The 19,766-nt window shown below is 41.1% G+C and overlaps 1 protein-coding gene across 1 annotated transcript in view; it reads left to right on the top strand.

Moving 5' to 3' along the window:
- LOC136862274 (nose resistant to fluoxetine protein 6) overlaps window positions 1–19,766 on the top strand; it is a 415,203-nt gene that overhangs the window by 124,618 nt on the left and 270,819 nt on the right. The window contains exon 4 of the mRNA XM_067138873.2: window positions 14,731–14,852. Within this exon, the coding sequence (XP_066994974.2) occupies window positions 14,731–14,852 (122 nt within the window). The remainder of the gene's footprint in view (window positions 1–14,730; window positions 14,853–19,766) is intronic.

Genomic DNA, 19,766 nt, shown 5'->3' with positions numbered 1-19,766 from the left:
AAGTTCGTCAATTTGTATCCTGCGCCCGGAGGTAACAAATTAGCCTCATTTTCTTTCCGCCAATCCGAATGCATCATCGTTCTTAAAATAACAGGAAGGGCGTCCCTGATATTTTTTGTTGGTATAATTCTTATACACGCTGTATATATTATGCAAGGACAATACTTTGAAGTTTCCAGCACCTCCTGTAATATTCAGTATACAAGTGTACAGTACTGTTCCATATTACATCATCCTTGTTCGAAGCTAGTGGTTTAACGTCGCACCAACACATGGAAGATTTTCAGCGATTTAAGGAGGGGCGGAGAAAAAGCTACGATCTGAAACATAAAGGCCGTGGGTTTAATTAACATACAGGCGGGTGTAAAAATGAGGAAAACATGGAAAAGTATATTCATGTCTGAGGTTCGAACCCTCCATCTCTAGAATGCAAGCTCACAATTACGCGATCTGAATCACATAGTCAACTCACTCGGTGATCGCGAGTTCAATTTTTGCTGAGGCCGCACGAAATTTCGAGGCAGGAAAACTAATAACGCACTGTATCAGACAATTCTGTCAAAATGATCTGTGTTCCCAATTAATTAACTTATAATTTTCGGCTTCCCTATTAGGAGCCCTGACCGTAGTGTAGTGTGACATAGTAAAACAAACGTGATATAAAAATTCATTGCAGTGTCAACCAGATGGCGTCAATTGAAAAGTTTTACTTTCAGCCGACTATGGGAAACCATATTATTATTATTATTATTATTATTATTATTATTATTATTATTATTATTATTATTATTATCCAGCTCCATGGCTGAATAGTCGGCGCACTGGTCTTCGGTTAAGATGGCCTCGAGTTTGATTCCCGATTGAGCCGTAGATTTTATTGTGTATAGTTAATTTCTCTGGTTCTGGGACTGGGTATTAGTGTTCGTCTTAATACTCTTCCTTCTATCTACATATTTACAACACACCACACTACCAACAAGGATACGTAGAAACACGCAATAGTGACTTCGTTCCTCTACACAGCCAAATCCACACAAGTGGCGGCCCCAAGAAAACTGGGAAAGAATAGGAAGATCCTTTTCTTGTTAATATCATCATCATCATCATCATCATCATCATCATCATCATCATCATCATCATCATCATCATCATCATCATATTGAAACTAATTTCCCGTGAAATGTATTTAAAGATCGACTTTGTGTACTGGTCCTACATAAGTAGTTCGACGTGTCAGTTCATTTGTAAACTTTGTGACGTTTTGAAGGGCAATCCATAGAGTAAATATAGAGAGAGTTACAGCTCAGGTGTTTACATGGAGTTCACAAGTCAGACGAATTACTGCTACATAGACGAATAGTTGTGTATGATACAAGTTGGTAAAGGAGTGTGTTATTTCTTTTACCTCAGTGTATTGCTTGAAAAATACGGGAAAATCTGAGGTTCTCAAGAACATGAATTTATATCACACAATGTTCTTTATACAAAAGCCTTAAATGTAACAAGAATAACATTATATAACTGGTTTTCAATCGTTCTCAGTCATCATGGAAAGGAAATGTAATATTCAAATTGTGAGGTTACGTGTTTCATAGCCATCATGGAGATAAAATTCGTTTTCAAATTGTAAGTTAAAATATTTTATAGCCATCACGGAGATAAAATTCGTTTTCAAATTGTAAGTTAAAATATTTTATAGCCATCATGGAAAGAAAATTGATTTTCAATTTGTACGTTTACGCATGGCATATTCGCCATAGAGATAACATTGATTTTAAAGTTATAAGTTTAGGTATCATGGGGATATAATTGCTTGTCAAGTTGCAAGTTTGAGTAAATCATAACCATCATGAATATAAAATTGATTTTCAAGTTATAAGGTTTCGTATTTCAAGACCATTATGATAATCGTAGACAAGGACTTGAATACGTCTCTCATCAAATAATTTCGAACATCAATCGTCTATTAATTCATACGGTCTTATCAAGCACTGAAGGCAAACTTATACGGAAAATGTAAATTAAGAATGACTTTATGGGGGAAATTCAGGTAGCTGCAGAACGTACAGTTAAGGCAAAGAAAATGTCTCCTTGCACTATGATCAGTTTACAAACCATAACTTACAAGTTTTCCAGTGTCTCGAATACAAAACACAAAATGTATTAGAACACACACATGAGGCGTCCAGAAGCAAACTGCAGTAAATCCACCTTTTCTCTAAAATGACTTGTTGCCGCCATTAGGTTCTTTATGCTACCGTCTGTTGATTAGACACTCAAAATACAATCAAAACTATTTACGTCTGTTCTAAAACACACGTGGAAAACAGCCTATAGATGCAAAAGTGTGCGTGTATCTACTTCTGATTGCAAAGCAAAACTGAGTGAATCCATTTAATGAAGCATAACTTGGTCTACCCTTACCAAGCGCCGTTACCTAAGGTGGTTTTCAGGTGCAACATTAGCTCAAAACACATTGTGTTCTGTGTCTGAATAATGCTGTTTAGACATCGTTTTTTCCTCCATGTACGTTATTTCTAAGCTTATGTCAAGTTGGCCCTACTGCACACAGTCGTGAAGGAGGCTGAAACAATGGTAGGAAAGCCTACTCGTCTATGAAGCCGAATGTTATCCGAATTGGAAGAGCCTTAAAGGAAGTGAAAGTAACATTGCTTTTCTTCTCAGAAAGCATTTCGGGGAGAGTTGGAAAGCAAAGAAAGATTTTTGCTTTCTAGAATAATATGATCGATCGTCAAACATCCGGGCACAATGCAGAGGAGGATTCAGAATTTGAAATTCATCCAGAAGACAATGAGTTGCCTGTGTAATTCAGACGGGACACGACAGGACTTACAAGGTAGTGGCCTTTTTACTTCTTGCAGGCTTTAATGTAATGCCATATAATTTGTAATGATAGTTAATTGTAGTTATTAAGTAATTTCTTTTCTCATTTGAACCAGTATTACCGGGCGAGTTGACCGTGCGGTGAAGGGCGCGCAGCTGTGAGCTTGCATCCGGGAGACAGTGGGTTCGAATCCCACTGTCGGCAGCCCTGAAGATGGTTTTCTGTGGTTTCCCATTTTCACACCACGAAAATGCTGGGACTGTACCTTAATTAAGGCCACGGCCGCTTCCTTCCCATTCCTAGGCCTTTCCTATCCCATTGTCGCCATAAGACCTATCTGTGTCGGTGCGACGTAAAGCAAATAGCAGAAAATGAACCAGTATTAAGGAATTTCTTTCCAGTTAGGTTATGATAATATCTCTTCAGAAGAAAACCTCTGTAGATCCATGAAAATAGGAGCAAAGCTCGGTGAATCCAAACCATTTTAGATAATAACTAAATAGTATTTTAAAAATAGTCCTAAGTGAACATAAATCTACAATGAAAAGGAATTTTGAATTCATGCCAGCCAAAGGACGTAATACGGTTTTCGCCTTTCCTGAAAAAAATGTTTTGATGCACTCGCTGAGTTTAGCTTCTGGACGCCTCACATGTGAAAGAAACGGATATGATATAGTATTTTTATAAATTGTGTAATTAGTTTTCGACAGGTCGGAAAAATAATTACTATCTACAGTTATATGAACTTTAAGTCGATAGTGAAAGAATGGCTTCCATCTTATGAAATAGCAAGTTTATATACGAAAGCTTTAAAACTATCGCTGAGTTTACTTGAACTATACTAAACTGTGCTGCTTAGCTTTTAAATGAAGGACTTAATAATGTAAAATACTATACCGTGTGGTAACGCTATTCGATGTTGAGGTCAGAAAATACATTTTTGTTGATTTAAATTTTGTAATTTCGTCAATAGTGCGTGAAATAAGAGTATCAATTCTTCACGCACAGTTGTTTACTCTACGCACTAGTGTTCAAAATGCTCACTTCACGCCCTGCTGACAGTGCGTAAACATGACACAGTGTCATAGATAAAGTATATTACAGACCATCGTTTTGTAGTGTCTAATGGGCGTACCAACGCGCCGTCCAGTGTTCTATAACTCTTGATTATTCTTGAAGAGCGACGACCACAGGTTCCGTCTTTAAAATAGAAAGCTTTTGCCCCAATATAAGGGCAGTAACGTACTCAGCCTTCGCTCCAAATCACCGATAACATTTTCTAGAAAGCCAATAAGAACTGATTTTTTTAAAAAAAAAACGTCTATTTGGCTCTAGTATATTAGTACAGGCAATTATTTGAAATGATCGTGCAACAAATAGCAATTCGTGTACCTTTTATTTTTGAAACAAAATATACACATTTTTACGTGTATTACCGCAATTCTTTTAGTGAGGGTTAGGGGAATGACAATATTAAATCTATAGTTAATAACCGTTACTACCTGGTACTGTTCTTGTCATCATTTTGTAAACTGATCTTCACATTACCCCTGTGTACGACCTGTTGCTGCCTAGACTTGCACTGCCCGTCTTATGCATGGATGGCCTCTCCACGGTAATATTCTTAATTAACACAGTTTCCTTCACACATAAGGGAGTATGTCCCGGCGCCTTTTATCAACCCGCCTTTTCTTCTGGTACACCATCTTATCCGTAATGCACAATGTTATAATTGGAAAGCTACATAGTATAGGAGGTCCATATACTTAAAATAAGTTATCTGGAAAAATAAGAATGGGGATAACTAAACTGTTACTAAACTGTTACAAGGAATTGAACGACCCGAAGAGATGAAAGTTAGTGCGTGCCTGGTCTAGGCTCTAGGGAAGATGGTCATCGCTCAGCCCAGCTCGACTACGTTCGCCTCGTTCTAGGTGAGATAAAAGAAATAGTGCCGTGTTATTATCTGCCCTTATTTTGTGTTAGGGTTCCCCTATAGACTCCAACCCCGCCCCACAGCAGGTTTGGACAACACACCACACAATCCCATATCCCCTTTCGGCACTGGTTACCCTGTTGCGGTCGTACCAAGACACACCCGGCGCTAGACCACTGCCGCTCAAGAGCCACTGTCACCCCCAGTTCATGGCCGCCTGCAAGGCTTTCAAGATAGAAATTCGAAAAGCTACCAGTAGGTAGCCAGTGAACAAAAAATGTTGGTGCGCAGTCAAGAGAGGATTGATCCTAGAAACGGTAATCTTGCAAACGCTCATGCGGATGGCCAGCCATGCAAAAGCTCTGCCCTACGGAGCTACTTCGCATATCCCGTTCAAATTACGGTATTATTGCAGCCACCTCTTATTACATTAAGGACGGACCTCGTAGAGAATATGGCGCCGCACCATTTTTGTCACACAAGGCAAGATAGGATGTTAAATTTATTATTATTTTTAATAATAATAATAATAATAATAATAATAATAATAATGACGCGAGGACTCCGAAGAGGCCTGGTACAGGTGACCTGTGTATCTATGAGAATGGGGCCCTACCTATGATGATTTCTAATTATGAAGACGGCACACACACCCAGCCCCCGAGCCATCGGAATTAACCAATGAAGGTTAAAATCCCCGATCCGGCCGGAAATCGAACCCGTGACCCGGCCAGCGTGCTAACCATTTAGCCATGGAGGCGGACATTAAACCTAATGACTAGGGGTTACTTCATTATATTAGAGCTCCCACAACATTTACGTTTGGTAGAGGAGAAACAACTGATATGGCAAGCATCACGTCTCCACATCTCTGGTCTTCTGGAGGGAACTATTCGTAATATTCACATTGCACTTCTGGATGTTCGACCAGTAACTAAGGAATGGCACAAGAAAAGGTATAAAACCTTTTTCACTACCGGAAATTTTAAATCTTCTGTTAAATACCAACAGTGAGAAATAAAGTAATCTGAAATGCAGTAGAAATAAAGAAGCGTCTTTCGGGATAGCTGGTAGTGGTGGTGATGTACAACTAGACCCCCTCTTAACGCAGCTGTATCGGGACCGCGTATCACGTGATACACATTAGTCTCACTGTGTTTGAGAGTCGGAGTATGCAATGCCTGCAAGGTTTGGTTTTAATGACGCACTCCCTATATGAACATCTGCACAAAACTTAATGTTGCTTGATTTACATAGTTTAGAAGAAATGTGACAAGCCTAACATATGATGTTCCTCTAGCAATATAATAGTTTTGGATTTGATGTTGCAGTGTGTTTCTGTTCACACAGGCTGCTAATATTTCAATGCGTTTGTAGGCTATATGTAACTAGGTGCATTGTGGCTGGCATGATATTTGTATATAGCTAAACGTGAGGTTGTCCTTACCCTTACCTCTCTACTGCAAACCTTACAGCGGAAAATCGAATTGTTCTAACTCCTCTGTGATAAAAAAGAAATCGTAATAATTAGGATTATTGCTCAGGTGAAACAGTCTAATGAACGAAAGAGAAATGTTTGGAATAGGTAGTATTTAAGAATACACGTGCTTGCTATTGCTTTCTTCGACTCTCAAACATGGTGAGACAGACTGTAGTGTTGTCGAAAATGTTTCTGTGTCTATGGTATATCTTTGCGTTCCTTTTAATTAGTTTACTATAATGAAGTGTTGGTATTTACTATAGCGAGTGTAATAAAGATTTAAAATATAGAATTATGTGTATTGCATCCTTCTTTTTTAAATCGAGAAAAAGTGTAACCAAAATTCCATAAATTCCCATCTGGAGCCGCAATAAGACAACAGTGGATTCTATCTATTTCACGGCAAGGCAACAATCCGAGGTCACTTTGGACACCAAGTGATAGCTCCGCTGTACGTATTAGGCATTTCAGGGATGCCGACTTCAGTATTAGTACCTCTAGAAAGATACTGAACTCTCTTCAGCCATTCAAGGGGTAAAGCGGATGATAACGACATGATGTATGTAAGGTCAGCAGAAGAAAGAATAAATTCGTATGGTTATTTAGGAAAAAATATAGAGTCCTACAGTTCAAAACCCAGCTCCATGCTTAATAAGATTTCAAGTCCGGGGAGGATTAACGTGTCCAAAGTAACCTTTTGTATCACTTCTCACAATTGTCTCTGATTTGCTGATTTGCAGCTGTGCTTTGCCTTCCTCAAAGAGCCTTACTAAAAAAACTTCTCCAATCTCCTGAAAGACAAATTCAAAAGAGAAATAAAATGTGACACTTGTGATGATGGGCTTCCACAGCTTCTTTTAGAAAAAAATTCTAAAGCCACTTTTAAGTAACATTGGCGCAAATCATTTACAGTTGTGCGAGCTATTTAGTAAGAAACCTCTCAACAGGAAGGTTTTAAAACTTCAGTGAAACCTAACGACAAAGCCAAGAAGGCGGCGCAATTTCTATCTATGAAAGATATGCAGAATTAATTTGTCATCTGTAAATTATTTCTTTTTTCAAAAACCTTGGCCTACTGAAGTTGCATGTTCAATTTGAGAAGATAGTGTAGGAATGAAGATTTGTAAATATCAGTGTGAGGTATAAGGGGATTTAAGATAAAAATACTTCATTAATACGAACTGTGCGCATTTAAAACTTTAAAGATAGGGAGCTTAACTACGAACCTGGTGAGTGATTGTCGAACTACTACCTTGCCGCCCACCGTCAGCCGCGTATCTGCCGGCCTTATAGTAATTCGTAGGCGACGCTTTGAACATAGCTCCTCTAGCTCCTATCAGTATTCTTGTAATGGTATTTTCAGACAGGTGGTACTTTTCCTTGTAATAAGGAACTGTAGGCGAGTAGATCTGTCTCTTGCTGCAGTCGACCTCATTTGCCCGTTCAGAATGCGTCTCGAAACGCACTTTGCAGTCTTTGTTTTTGGTGCAATTACAATCATGTCGATACGGCGGCTGCTACGATGATCTTATTCAAGTGAGGAAACAATGACGTCTTGTATGGGGAGGACATCAAAACGGGTGCAAGTGTTCTGTTTCGCTGAGGCAAAGCCTACAGAGGTTATCGTCTTGAGATCTGCCAGGAGCGGCTCTTACATTAGCCTGCATTGTTATCGCTTCTCTCCATTTAGCGAACCTCATATTGGTATGTTTACTGATCCAGATATTCGCAGGCGTATATTCATGATACTGGATGACTCTTTTTTCCTACTGAGGTAAATTATAACAATTTTCGTGTTCCCTCTTTCTGAGTTCTTCACGGACATTTCTTGCTTTATACAGCGGTTCTTCAACGGGTTTCAAGTTTAGCAAGCACTGTTTGACTTCGTCATTTAGGTCTTCTGTATGATCAGTATAGATGTTGTTGGCAGCTTGATTTTTTGGGAAAGAGTTCATACGCTGAGAAACTCCCTATTTGGGTCAGAAGGGGCCTCAACGTAGAACACACTCTCAGGAATATCCCACTGAAGCTGTAAAATTTATTTTAAAGAACTTTTTATCATAAAGTCAGCATCTGGGAGAAAATTAACCGGAAATTATTTAGCGGTGTAGTTTGGAGTGCATATGTTAAAGGTAGGCAATTCAATTGGGAAATTATAGGAAATTTTTTATGTGGATGAAATAATGCTGATGTTGTTAATGTGTCAAGCTTTGTTCTTAGATCGGTCATTATTATTACAAGATCGAATATTACATAATCATGGAACGGCACTCCGAGAAATTGGATCCTTGATCACCATAGTTGGTATTGCATGATTTCATGGCTGTGCTTTTTCATCATCATCATCATCATCATCATCATCATCATCATATTATTATTATTATTATTATTATTATTATTATTATTATTATTATTATTATTATTATTATACAAACATGTATACATACATACGTACACGCATACAACTTCATCATAGACCGTTATACCTTTCAACGTTCAGTCTACAAGCCCCTGTGAATATATTAAACGCCACCATAATCCTCTATGTGTAACTAGTTCTGCGGCCTAATTTAGTTCTATAGCTCTTATCTTTAAATCATTCGAAACTGAGCCTAAACATCGTCGCTTGGTCTACCACTCCTTCTCTTATCCCCCATAATAGAGTCCATTATTCTCCTAGCTAACCTATCCTCGTCCCTTCGCTTCGCATGGCCTTACCACCAAAGCCGGTTTATGTGTACAGCTTCATCCATCGAGTCAAGTCCTAACTTATCCTTTATCTCCTCATTTTGAGTACCCTCCTGCAATTGTTCCCACCTGTCTGTACCAGCAATCAATCCCACTCCTTTCATGTCTGTTACTTCTAACATATGAATAAGATATCCTGAGTCCACCCAGCTTTCGCTCCCGTAAAGTAAAGTTGGTCTGAAAACAGATCGATGTAAAGATAGTTTCATCCGCGAGCTGACTTCCCTCTTACAGAATAGTGTTGATCGCAACTGCGAGCTCACTGCATTAGCTTTACTACACCTTGATTCAATCTCACTTACTGTATTACCATCCTGGGAGAACACACAACCTAAATACTCGAAAATATCCACCTTTTCCAGCTTCGTATCACCAATCTGACATTCAATTCTGTTGAATTTCTTACCTACTGAAATCAATTTAGTCTTCGAAGGGCTAATTTTCATACCATACGCATTGCATCTATTTTCAAGTTCCAAGATATTAGACTGCAGGCTTTCGGCACAATCTGCCTTAAGACCAAGTCATCAGCATAGGCCAGACTGCTTACTACATTTCAACCTAGCGGAATCCCTCCCTGCCACTTTATACCTTTCAGTAGATGATCCATGTAAACTACGAAAAAAAGGTGAAAGATTACAGCCTTGTCTAACCCCTGTAAGTATTTTGAACCAAGAACTCATTCCACCATCAATTCTCACTGCATCCCAGTTGTCAACATAAATGCCTTTGATGGATTTTAATAACCTTCCCTTAATTCCATAGTCCCCCAGTGCGGCGAACGTCTTTTCCCGCGGTACACTGTCATATGCTTTCTCTAGATTCACGAAACATAAACATAGCTGCCTATTCCCCTCGTAACATTTTTCAGTTCCCTGGTGCATACTGAAAACCTGATCCTGACAGCCACTCTGTGGTCTGAAACCACACTGGTTTTCATCCAACTTCCAATCAATCAATCAATCAATCAATCAATCAATCAATCAATCAATCAATCAATCAATCAATCAATCAATCAATCAATCAATCAATCAATCAATCAATCAATCAATCAATCAATCAATCAATCAATCAATAAATCAATCAATCAATACTGATCTGCATTTAGGGCAGTCGTCCAGGTGGCAGATTCCATATCTGTTTATTTCCTAGACTTTTCTTAAATGACTTCAAGGAAATTGGAAATTTATTGAACATCTCCCTTGGTAAGTTATTCCAATACCTAACTCCCCTTCCTATGAATGAATATTTGCCCCAATTTGTCCTCTTGAATTCCAACTTTATCTTCATATTGTGATCTTTCCTTCTTTTATAAACGCCACTCAAAATTCGTCTTCTAATGTCATTCAACGCCATCTCTCCGCTAACAGCTCGGAACATACCACTTAGTCGTGCAGCTCGTCTTCTTTATCCCAATTCTTCCCAGCCCAAACTTTGCAACATTTTTGTAACGCTACTCTTTTCTCGGAAATCACCCATAAAAAACGATCTGCTTTTCTTTGGATTTTTTCCAGTTCTTGAATCAGTTAATCCTGCTGAGGGTCCCATACACTGGAACCATACTCTAGTTGGGGTCTTACCAGAGATTTATATGCCCTCTCCTTTACATCCTTACTACCACCCCTAAACACCCTCATAACCATGTGCAGAGATCTGTACTCTTTATTTTAAATCCCATTTATGTGATTACCCCAATGAAGATCTTCCCCTATATTAACACCTAGATACTTACCACGATCCCCAAAAGGAACTTTCACCTCATCAGCGCAGTAATTAAAACTGAGAGGAATTTTCCTATTTGTGAAACTCACAACCTGAATTTTAACCTCACAATGTTGTAACTTATTTATTACTCTATAAGGAATAACATCATCCGCAAAAAGCCTTACCTCTGATTCCATTTGTTTACTCATATCATTTATATATCTAAGAAAACATAAAGGTCCAATAATACTGCATTGAGGAATTCCCCTCTTAATTATTACAGGGTCAGATGAAGCTTCACCTACTCTAATTCCCTGAGATCTATTTTCTAGAAATATAGCAACCCATTCAGTCATTCTTTTGTCTAGTCAAATTGCGCTCATTTTTGCCAGTAGTCTCCCATGATCCACCCTATCAAATTCTTTAGCCAGGTCAATCGCGATACAGTCCATTTGACCTCCTAAATCAAAGATATCTGCTATATCTTGCTGGAATCCTACAAGTTGAGTTTCAGTGGAATAACCTTTCCTAAAACCGAACTGCCTTCTATCGAACCAGTTATTAATTTCGCAAACATTTCTAATATAATCAGAAAGAATGCCTTCCCAAAGCTTACATGCAACGCATGTCAAACTTACTGGCCTGTAATTTTCAGCTTTGTGTTTTTTTTTTTTTTTTTTTTTTTTTTTTTTTTTTTTTTTTTTTTTGCTAGTGGCTTTACGCCGCGCCGACAGAGATATGTCTTATGGCGACGATGGTACAGCAAAGGGCTAGGACTGGAAAGGAAGCGGCCGTGGCCTTAATTAAGGTACAGCCCCAGCATTTGCCTGGTGTGAAAATGGGAAACCACGGAAAACCATCTTCAGGGCTGCCGACAGTGGGGTTCGAACCTACTATCTCCCGAATACTGGATACTGGCCGCACTTAAGCGACTGCAGCTATCGAGCTCGGTAGCTTTGTGTCTGTCACCCTTTCCTATACACAGGGGCTACTATAGCAACTCTCCATTCATTTGGTATAGCTCCTTCAACCAGACAATAATCAAATAAGTACTTCAGATATGGTACTATATTCCAACCCATTGTCTTTAGTATATCCCCAGAAATCTTATCAATTCCAGTCGCTCTTCTAGTTTTAAACTTTTGTATCTCATCGTAAATGTCATTGTTATCATATGTAAATTTTAATACTCCTTTAGCATTAATCTCCTCCTCTATCTGGACATTATCCTTGTAACCAACAATCTTTACATACTGCTGACTGAATACTTCTGCCTTTTGAAGATCCTCACATACACACTCCCCTTGTTCATTATATATTCCTGGAATGTCCTTCTTGGAACCTGTTTCTGCCTTAAAATACCTATACATACCCTTCCATTTTTCACTAAAATTTGTATGACTGCCAATTATGCCTGCCATCATGTTATCCTTAGCTGACTTCTTTGTTAGAATCAGTTTTCTAGTAAGTTCCTTCAATTTCTCCTTACTTCCACAGCCATTTCTAACTCTATTTCTTTCCAGTCTTCACCTCCTTCTTAATCTCTTTATTTCTCTATTATAATAATGTGGGTCCTTACCATTCCTTACCACCTTTAAAGTTACAAACCGGTTTTCACATTCCTCAACAATTTCTTTAAACCCATCCCAGAGTCTGTTTACATTTTTATTTACCGTTTTCCACCGGTCATATTTACACTGACTTAGAAAATATCATGGGATAGTCACCTAACAGTGTGTGGGGCCTCCTCTGGTCCTGCTAATTGCAGTGAGACGCCGTGGAAGTGAGTCGACAAGTCCCTGGTTGTCCTTTTGACGCAGCTGACACCAAATCGTTTGCAGAGCGGCCGCCAATGCTGGTCTGTTCGTGGGTGCAGGATCCATGGCACGGCGCCTGCGTTCCAGGACATCCCAGATATGCTCGATAGAGTTCATATCGGGGATCCTGGGTGGCTATGCCAGTCGTTGGACCTCCGCTGCATGTTCCTGGAACCATTCCCGGGTGACGTGGGAGCTATGTGGTGGCGCGTTATCATCTTGAAACACCGAAGATCCGTCTGGGCGCTGGAAGGCCAAAAATGGGTGGAGATGGTCTCTGAGCAGCTCAACATACCGCGTACCATTCAAAGTCTATTCCAGAACAGCTAGGAGGCCCATTCCATACCAGGAAAATGCACCCCAGACCATAACAGAGACACCAGCGTCCTGGACCACACCTTCGAGGCAGGCGGGATCCATCGCTTCATGTGGTCTGCGCCATACACGGTGCCTCCCATCGGCATGGTGCAGTTGAAATCGTGATTTGTCCGACCATACCACGTTACGCCATTGTTTCAGTGTCCATCCCCTGTGACTGGCGACAAATACGCGTCGTTGTGCCCGATGACGTTGGGTTAACAGTGGCACCCGTGTGCGGCGCCGGCTCCCATACCCCATAGAACCCATTCTCCTACGGATTGTCCACTGGGAGACGTGTCTATCACGGCCTGTGTTGAATTGAGCCGTGATTTGTTGCACGGTTGCCCGTTTGTCCGTCTCAGATGTAGCCGGTCACGGTCATCGAGGGTGGCTGGACGGCCGGTCGTTCGTCTGTTGTGGACGGTGACACCCGCATTCGACCATTCACGATACACCCTGGACAGGGTTGATCGTGTGAAGCCGAATTCCCGCACCACTTCCGAAATCGCACTTCCCATCCGTCGGGCACCGACCACCATTCCCCGTTCGAACGGTGTCAGCTAACGACGACGTTCTATGTTACACCTGTCTCATGCACATCCACTGCTCACAAGGTCTCCTATACAACTGCCGCTGGCACAGGGGGCGTGTGGTGCGCAGACAACACACCTGCACATCAGTACTCCGCTATCCCATAACATTTGCTCAGTCACTGTACTTTTTAGAAACTGCCTCATGCCTGCTTTATCAGCCATATGGTACTGCCTAATAGTCCTACTTTTAAGACCTTCCTTCCTATCACATTTATTTTTAACTACGACAAAAACAGCTTCATGATCACTAATACCATCTATTACTTCGGTTTCTCTATAGAGCTCATCTGGTTTTACCAGCACCACATCCAGGATATATTTCCCTCTAGTTGGTTCCATCACTTTCTGAATCAGCCGTCCTTCCCATATTAACTTATTTGCCATTTGTTGGTCATGCTTCCTGTCGTTCACATTTCCTTCCCTATTGACACCTGGTAAATTCAGATCTTCCGCTACAATCACATTCCTTTCCATGTCGTTTCCCACATAGCTCTTATCAAGTAATTCTGAATCCGTGTCAGCGCTACTCTTTCCCGGTCTGTACACTCCAGAGATATCAAGTTGCCTATTATCTTTGGAAATAAGCCTTACACCTAAAATTTCATGTTTTTCATCTTTAACTTTATTGTAGCTTACAAATTCTTCTTTCACCAGAATGAATACTCCCCCCCACCCACCCACCATTCCTATCCTATCTCTACGATACACACTCCAGTTCCGTGAGAAAATGTCTGCATCCATTATATCATTTCTCAGCCATGATTCAACTCCTATTACAATATCTGGTAAGTTTATATCTATTATATCTATTATATCTATTATACCTATTATATCTATTCCTCTCAACCACTGATCGTACCCACGCTTCCAAGACGCCAATGAACCCCATGCCTGGTATACTGATCAGTGAGATACCTCGATAGCTGTTGAACCAGTTCCCTTGCTTACAGATAGGTGCTTTTGGCCAATTAGAAAGTACCTTACTAACAGCGCATGCTAATCTTGTTACTATTATTATTAGTAATTAATAAATTATTATTGTTAAGTAACATACTCTTATCCTTGCCTGGTAGCCTGGTGTAAAAGCCCTGAGTCTGTGAAATATTGTTAAAGTCTTATTAGGCGACTTGGAAAGTTATTGGATCTTAAATCTCACGGTTGCTACAATTCACTGGTCTCTGTACTCGATTAATCGGCTTCTGTTATTTCTTGAGGTCATGTCTCATCGTTGTCTATCTTGTTTCCAGAGGCGTGATGGCAGCCATGTTGCTACTGATGGCGGTGGGAACGAGTTACGAGATGCTCCTGACCCGACGCACCCCGCCCGACACCAGTGTTGTCTGTGTATCTGACGCTGAGGCGAAACGCTGCCCGAAAATGAACGGAGAACACAGCAAGGACAACAGGACTGACGAGGGGGAAAGGGCCGGCAAGGAAAAGGATCCCAGATCAGATGACGGTAAATAATAATAATAATAATAATAATAATAATAATAATAATAATAATAATAATAATAATAATCCGACTCCATGGCTGAATGGTCAGTGTTGAGGCCTTCGGTTCAGAGGGTCCCGCGTTCGATTCCCGCCGGGTCGGGGATTTTAATCACATTTGATTAATTCTTCTGGGTCTGGAACTGGGTGTTTGTTTTGGTCCCAAGACTTTCCTCTTCACATTCAGACAACACACCAGACAACCAGACAACCAGCACAGAAACATGCAATAGCGAATGCATCTCTCCATAAATTTGTCTGGTGTCAGGAAGGGCATCCAGCCATAAAATAGGGTCAGTCCACATGTGAGACACATTTCGCACCCACGATCCCACAGGTGTCGATTAAGTGGAATAATAATAATAATAATAATAATAATAATAATAATCCAGAATGGACTCAAATAGATTATCTCATAGGATCTTCAAGGCTGCTAACAAGGGCAAAGCTACTGGGTTCGTGTGGATGAAGCAAGTGGAGAAGGACCTTTCGGAACTCCACATAAATCAAAACGACATAGCTGATCGGAGTAACTATCATACAACTCTTAAAACTAAATCCTTTGTAACATCCCTCACAGAAGTTACCCACAGACCAAAAGACGAGACCAGGAAATGGTCTGAGGAACGTAAGATTGAATTTAGCCGGAAAATGAAGGACTACTGGGCCATCAGGAAAGCTCGAGGTACCAACAAGAAAACAGCTGCCAAACCAGCCGCTAAGAACACCAATTGTGGCAAACAACGACGATGACTTCAAGAAACAGCTAAAACACAAGCACCGTGGTCCATAGATGGCCCTAACGAATTAAAAAAAAAATAATAATATCACGTGACACATTACAAAAGAGTTATTCAATTCTAAAACTGCAGGTATTGAAAAACAAGAACGTAAAATTCTTAGGAAATGTTTCGTCCCCATACAAGAAAATGGGTACAACCTCCGTGGATCAGGCGGCAGCGCGTCGGCCTCTCACCGCTGGATACCGTGATTCAAATCTCGGTCACTCCATGTGAGATTTGTGATGGACAACGCGGAGGCGGGACAGGTTTTCCACCAGGTACTCCGATTTTCCTTATCATCTTTCATTTCACTAACACTCTCCATAATCATTTCATAGCATCGATCAGTCATTAATAAATCACTTTACGAGTGGCGACCCCATCGTACTACTAGCCTATATATAATTCATTCATTACATCCCTGACCGGGTCAAGGCCTGGAAAACAGGTTGTAGGTTTTCATTTTCACAAGAAAATTGAATTTGGATCAAAAGAAGAATTGCAGATCTAGTTGCACAGATACTTTCATCAATACCGTACGGAGGAGTTGTTTCAAATATTGTGGATACATTTTTAGGATGGATAACACTAGACTCAAAAAAATATTATTCAATGTAATAAGTTCCCAAAACAGGAGAATAAATTGGCTGGAGGAAACAATAGGAGACCTGAATGAATTGAAAAACGGGGAAGACATCATGAAAAATCGCAAATTCTCAGGACCTCAGTAAATAACCACAAATTTGTGTCAAAACTAGCAGCAGGACTCGTACAAAGTGGTCAGAAGAACGGAAGAGGTAACACAGTGAGTTCATGAGGAGATTTTGGAAGAATAAGAAGGCGAAAGTCATCAAGCCAATGAATAAGTTTCAATGCGCTCTATGAATGGGCATAACAACGAAAAAAGCAAGAAAAGAACATGGCACAACAGCCCCTAAGGGCCAAGGGATACCACTGCTCAGCATGAAGGCCTGCAGATTATGAGGTGCCGTGTGGTCAGCACGACAAATCCTCTCGACTGTTATTCTTGGGTTTGTAGACCGGGGCCAGCATCTCACCGTCAGATAGCTCCTCAGTTGTAATCACGTAGGCTGAGTGTGCCTCAGATCCGGGTAAAAATCCCTGACCTGGCCTGGAATCGAACCCGGGTCCTCCGAGTAAGAGGCAGGCACGCTACTCCTATTGCGGGGCCAACGCGAATGGGAATATGGAAATACTAATAATAATAATACTAATAATAATAATAATAATGATAACCTCAGTGGCAAAGTCGGTTAGTTGTTTAATTTCTGTGTTTGCTCTAACCTCAAAATGCGTTATTGGCTATAGGATCAACTTTTGTGCTTCTGCGCTATTTACACAAGAAACAACTGCATACAGCGCAACAGTCTCATACGTAAGGATGTACGATTTTTAGTTCGTGAACGGTATGTCCCTTTCCTTATTAACATTCTAACGCTGCCCATCTATATAGAAATTATTGAAGTATCCTTCATTTTTTGACAGAATCTTGCATGTTTGACTGAGTAATAACTTACCACTGAATTAACAATCTTCTTCTTCTTCTTCTTCTTCTTCTTTATCTGTTTACCCTCATGGGCCTGTTTTTCTCTCGGGCTCAGCGAGGGATCCCACCTCTACCGCCTCAAGGACAGTGTCCTGGAGCTTCAGACTCTGGGTCGGGGATACAACAGGGAAGGATGGCCTGTACCTCGCTCAGGCGGCCTCACATGCTGTGCTGAACAGAGGCCTTGTGAGGGGATGGGAAGATTGAATGGGATAGACAAGGAAGTAGGAAGGAACCGGCCGTGGCCTTAAGTTAGGTACCATCTCGGCATTTGCCTGGAGGAGAAGTGGGAAAACCACGGAAAACCACTTCCAGGATGGCTGAGGTGGGAATCGAATCCACCTCTACTCAGTCGACCTCCCGAGGCTGAGTGGACCCCCTTCCAGCGCTCGTACCACTTTTCAAATTTCGTGGCAGAGCCGGGAATCGAACCCGGGCCTCTGGGGGTGCCAGCTAATCACACTAACCACTATACCACAGAGGCGGACAAATTAACAATCTTACAAATTTGTATACAGATCTTTAAAAATTATAAGTACCGGGCGAGTTGGCCGTGCGGTTAGGGATGCGCGGCTGTGAGCTTGCAGCCAGGAGATAGTGGGTTTGAATCCCACTGTCAGCTTCTCTGAAGATAGTTTTCCGTGGTTTCCCATTTTCACACCAGGCAAATGCCGAGGTTGTACCTTAATTAAGGCCACAGCCACTTCCTTCCAACTCCCAGGCCTTTCCTACCCCATCGTCGCCATAAGACCTACCTGTGTGGGCGCGACGTAAAGCCAATAGAAAATAATATAAGTGTAATCTGCTGGGCTGAGGACAATAAATCAAGGAATAAATCCTAATACTCATAGACCCCGCCTGTTGCCATTTCTTGATGGATGCAGTACTTTTGCACAAGCCAGAGCTAAATCGAGCTTCCACGGAAGCTCCAGTATGGAGCTGCTTGATGGCTGAGCAATGTCATTTGGAGCATCTCCAGTTCATGTGAGGGTTATGAAAGGTCGTGCTGACCCAGTGAGGAAAGCAATGGCAAACTACCTCACTCCACATCTTGCTTAGTACTCCTCATTTTGTTTCGTATAACCACATAAACTCCGGTGGTGCTATTTGAGAATACAACCAGCCTCTCCGGGCTGATGTCATAACAGGCAAGAAAGTAATCGTTTCCGAGATATAACTAGATCGCATTTGCAACAGTTGCACTTTGTTCGCGCTTGCTCGTGCGGGTAACAGGCTCTAAATTAGATTTTAACAGCAGTTTGGATTTGTAGGGTCATTTAAAGCAGTTGTCATTACACCTCGCACGTCCGCAAGACCATATGAAGTAGATGTCGGCCATCTCTTCTTTAGAAAGCGCGTAAGGTGCCATGACAACTGATTCAAATGTCGCTAGGTACGCAAGGCGCACTTGACATGCAATATGGAGTCTGAAAGCTGGAACGTGAAGCATTAATAACGTTACAGTGTGATTACGTCACATTTCGGTAATGGTTGACTTCCTGCCGTATGTTGAGTAGGACTATTTTCCTTGCTTCGTTGCCCTATACGCACCTCTGCAATTTGTACCAATAATTTCGAAACACCCTATCTATCTACGCATGTGTATGATATGATTGATACCGAGCTCGATAGCTGCAGTCGCTTAAGTGCGGCCAGTATCCAGTATTCGGAAGATAGTAGGTTCGAACCCCACTGTCGGCAGCCCTGAAAATGGTTTTCCGTGGTTTCCCATTTTCACACCAGGCAAATGCTGGGGCTGTACCTTAATTAAGGCCACGGCCGCTTCCTTCCCACTCCTAACCCCTTCCTGTCCCATCGTCGCCATAAGACATATCTGTGTCGGTGCGACGTAAAGCAACTAGCAAAAAAAAAAAAAAAAAAAAAATTATATGATTGATACAAAAATAGAATGATATAACAATTCAATAAATCTAGTTTCACTGATTTTTGACATTCAATCAGTCTTAAACATCGGTTGATTAGCCCCGGAATATCATCCCGCAAACTTGAGCACAAGGTGAATGCTAATAAACTGCACTAACCACCCCGTCAATTTACATTGGTTCTTTCAGTTCCAACATATTTCATTAAGAAACCTCAGCCACTGTATTTAACCTCAATTGTCTTAACGTGAACAAATCCAGCAACACTGAGTGGTCAACGTACTGACCTTCAGTTCAGAGGCGCCAGGTTCGGTTCCCGGCTGGGGGAGTGGGATTTTGGCTAAATTTGGTTTATTTCTCTAGCTGGAAGGTTGGGTGTTTAAGCTCATCTTAATACACATCGATATACAACACATCCCACTGACAACTATCGCAGTAGTGAATACATCCTCCCACACAGGGTTGGCGTCACGAAGGTCATATGGCTCTAAAAGTAGCCTTAATCCATCCCAGTGCTAACCATACATAATTGTAAAAAGGTCAGGAAAGAAGAGAAG

This window comes from Anabrus simplex, chromosome 1, assembly GCF_040414725.1.
Source record: "Anabrus simplex isolate iqAnaSimp1 chromosome 1, ASM4041472v1, whole genome shotgun sequence".
NCBI classification, from domain to species: Eukaryota; Metazoa; Arthropoda; class Insecta; order Orthoptera; family Tettigoniidae; genus Anabrus; species Anabrus simplex.
Note: the sequence above shows the minus strand (reverse complement) of the source record. Positions and strands in the feature narration are given on the sequence as shown.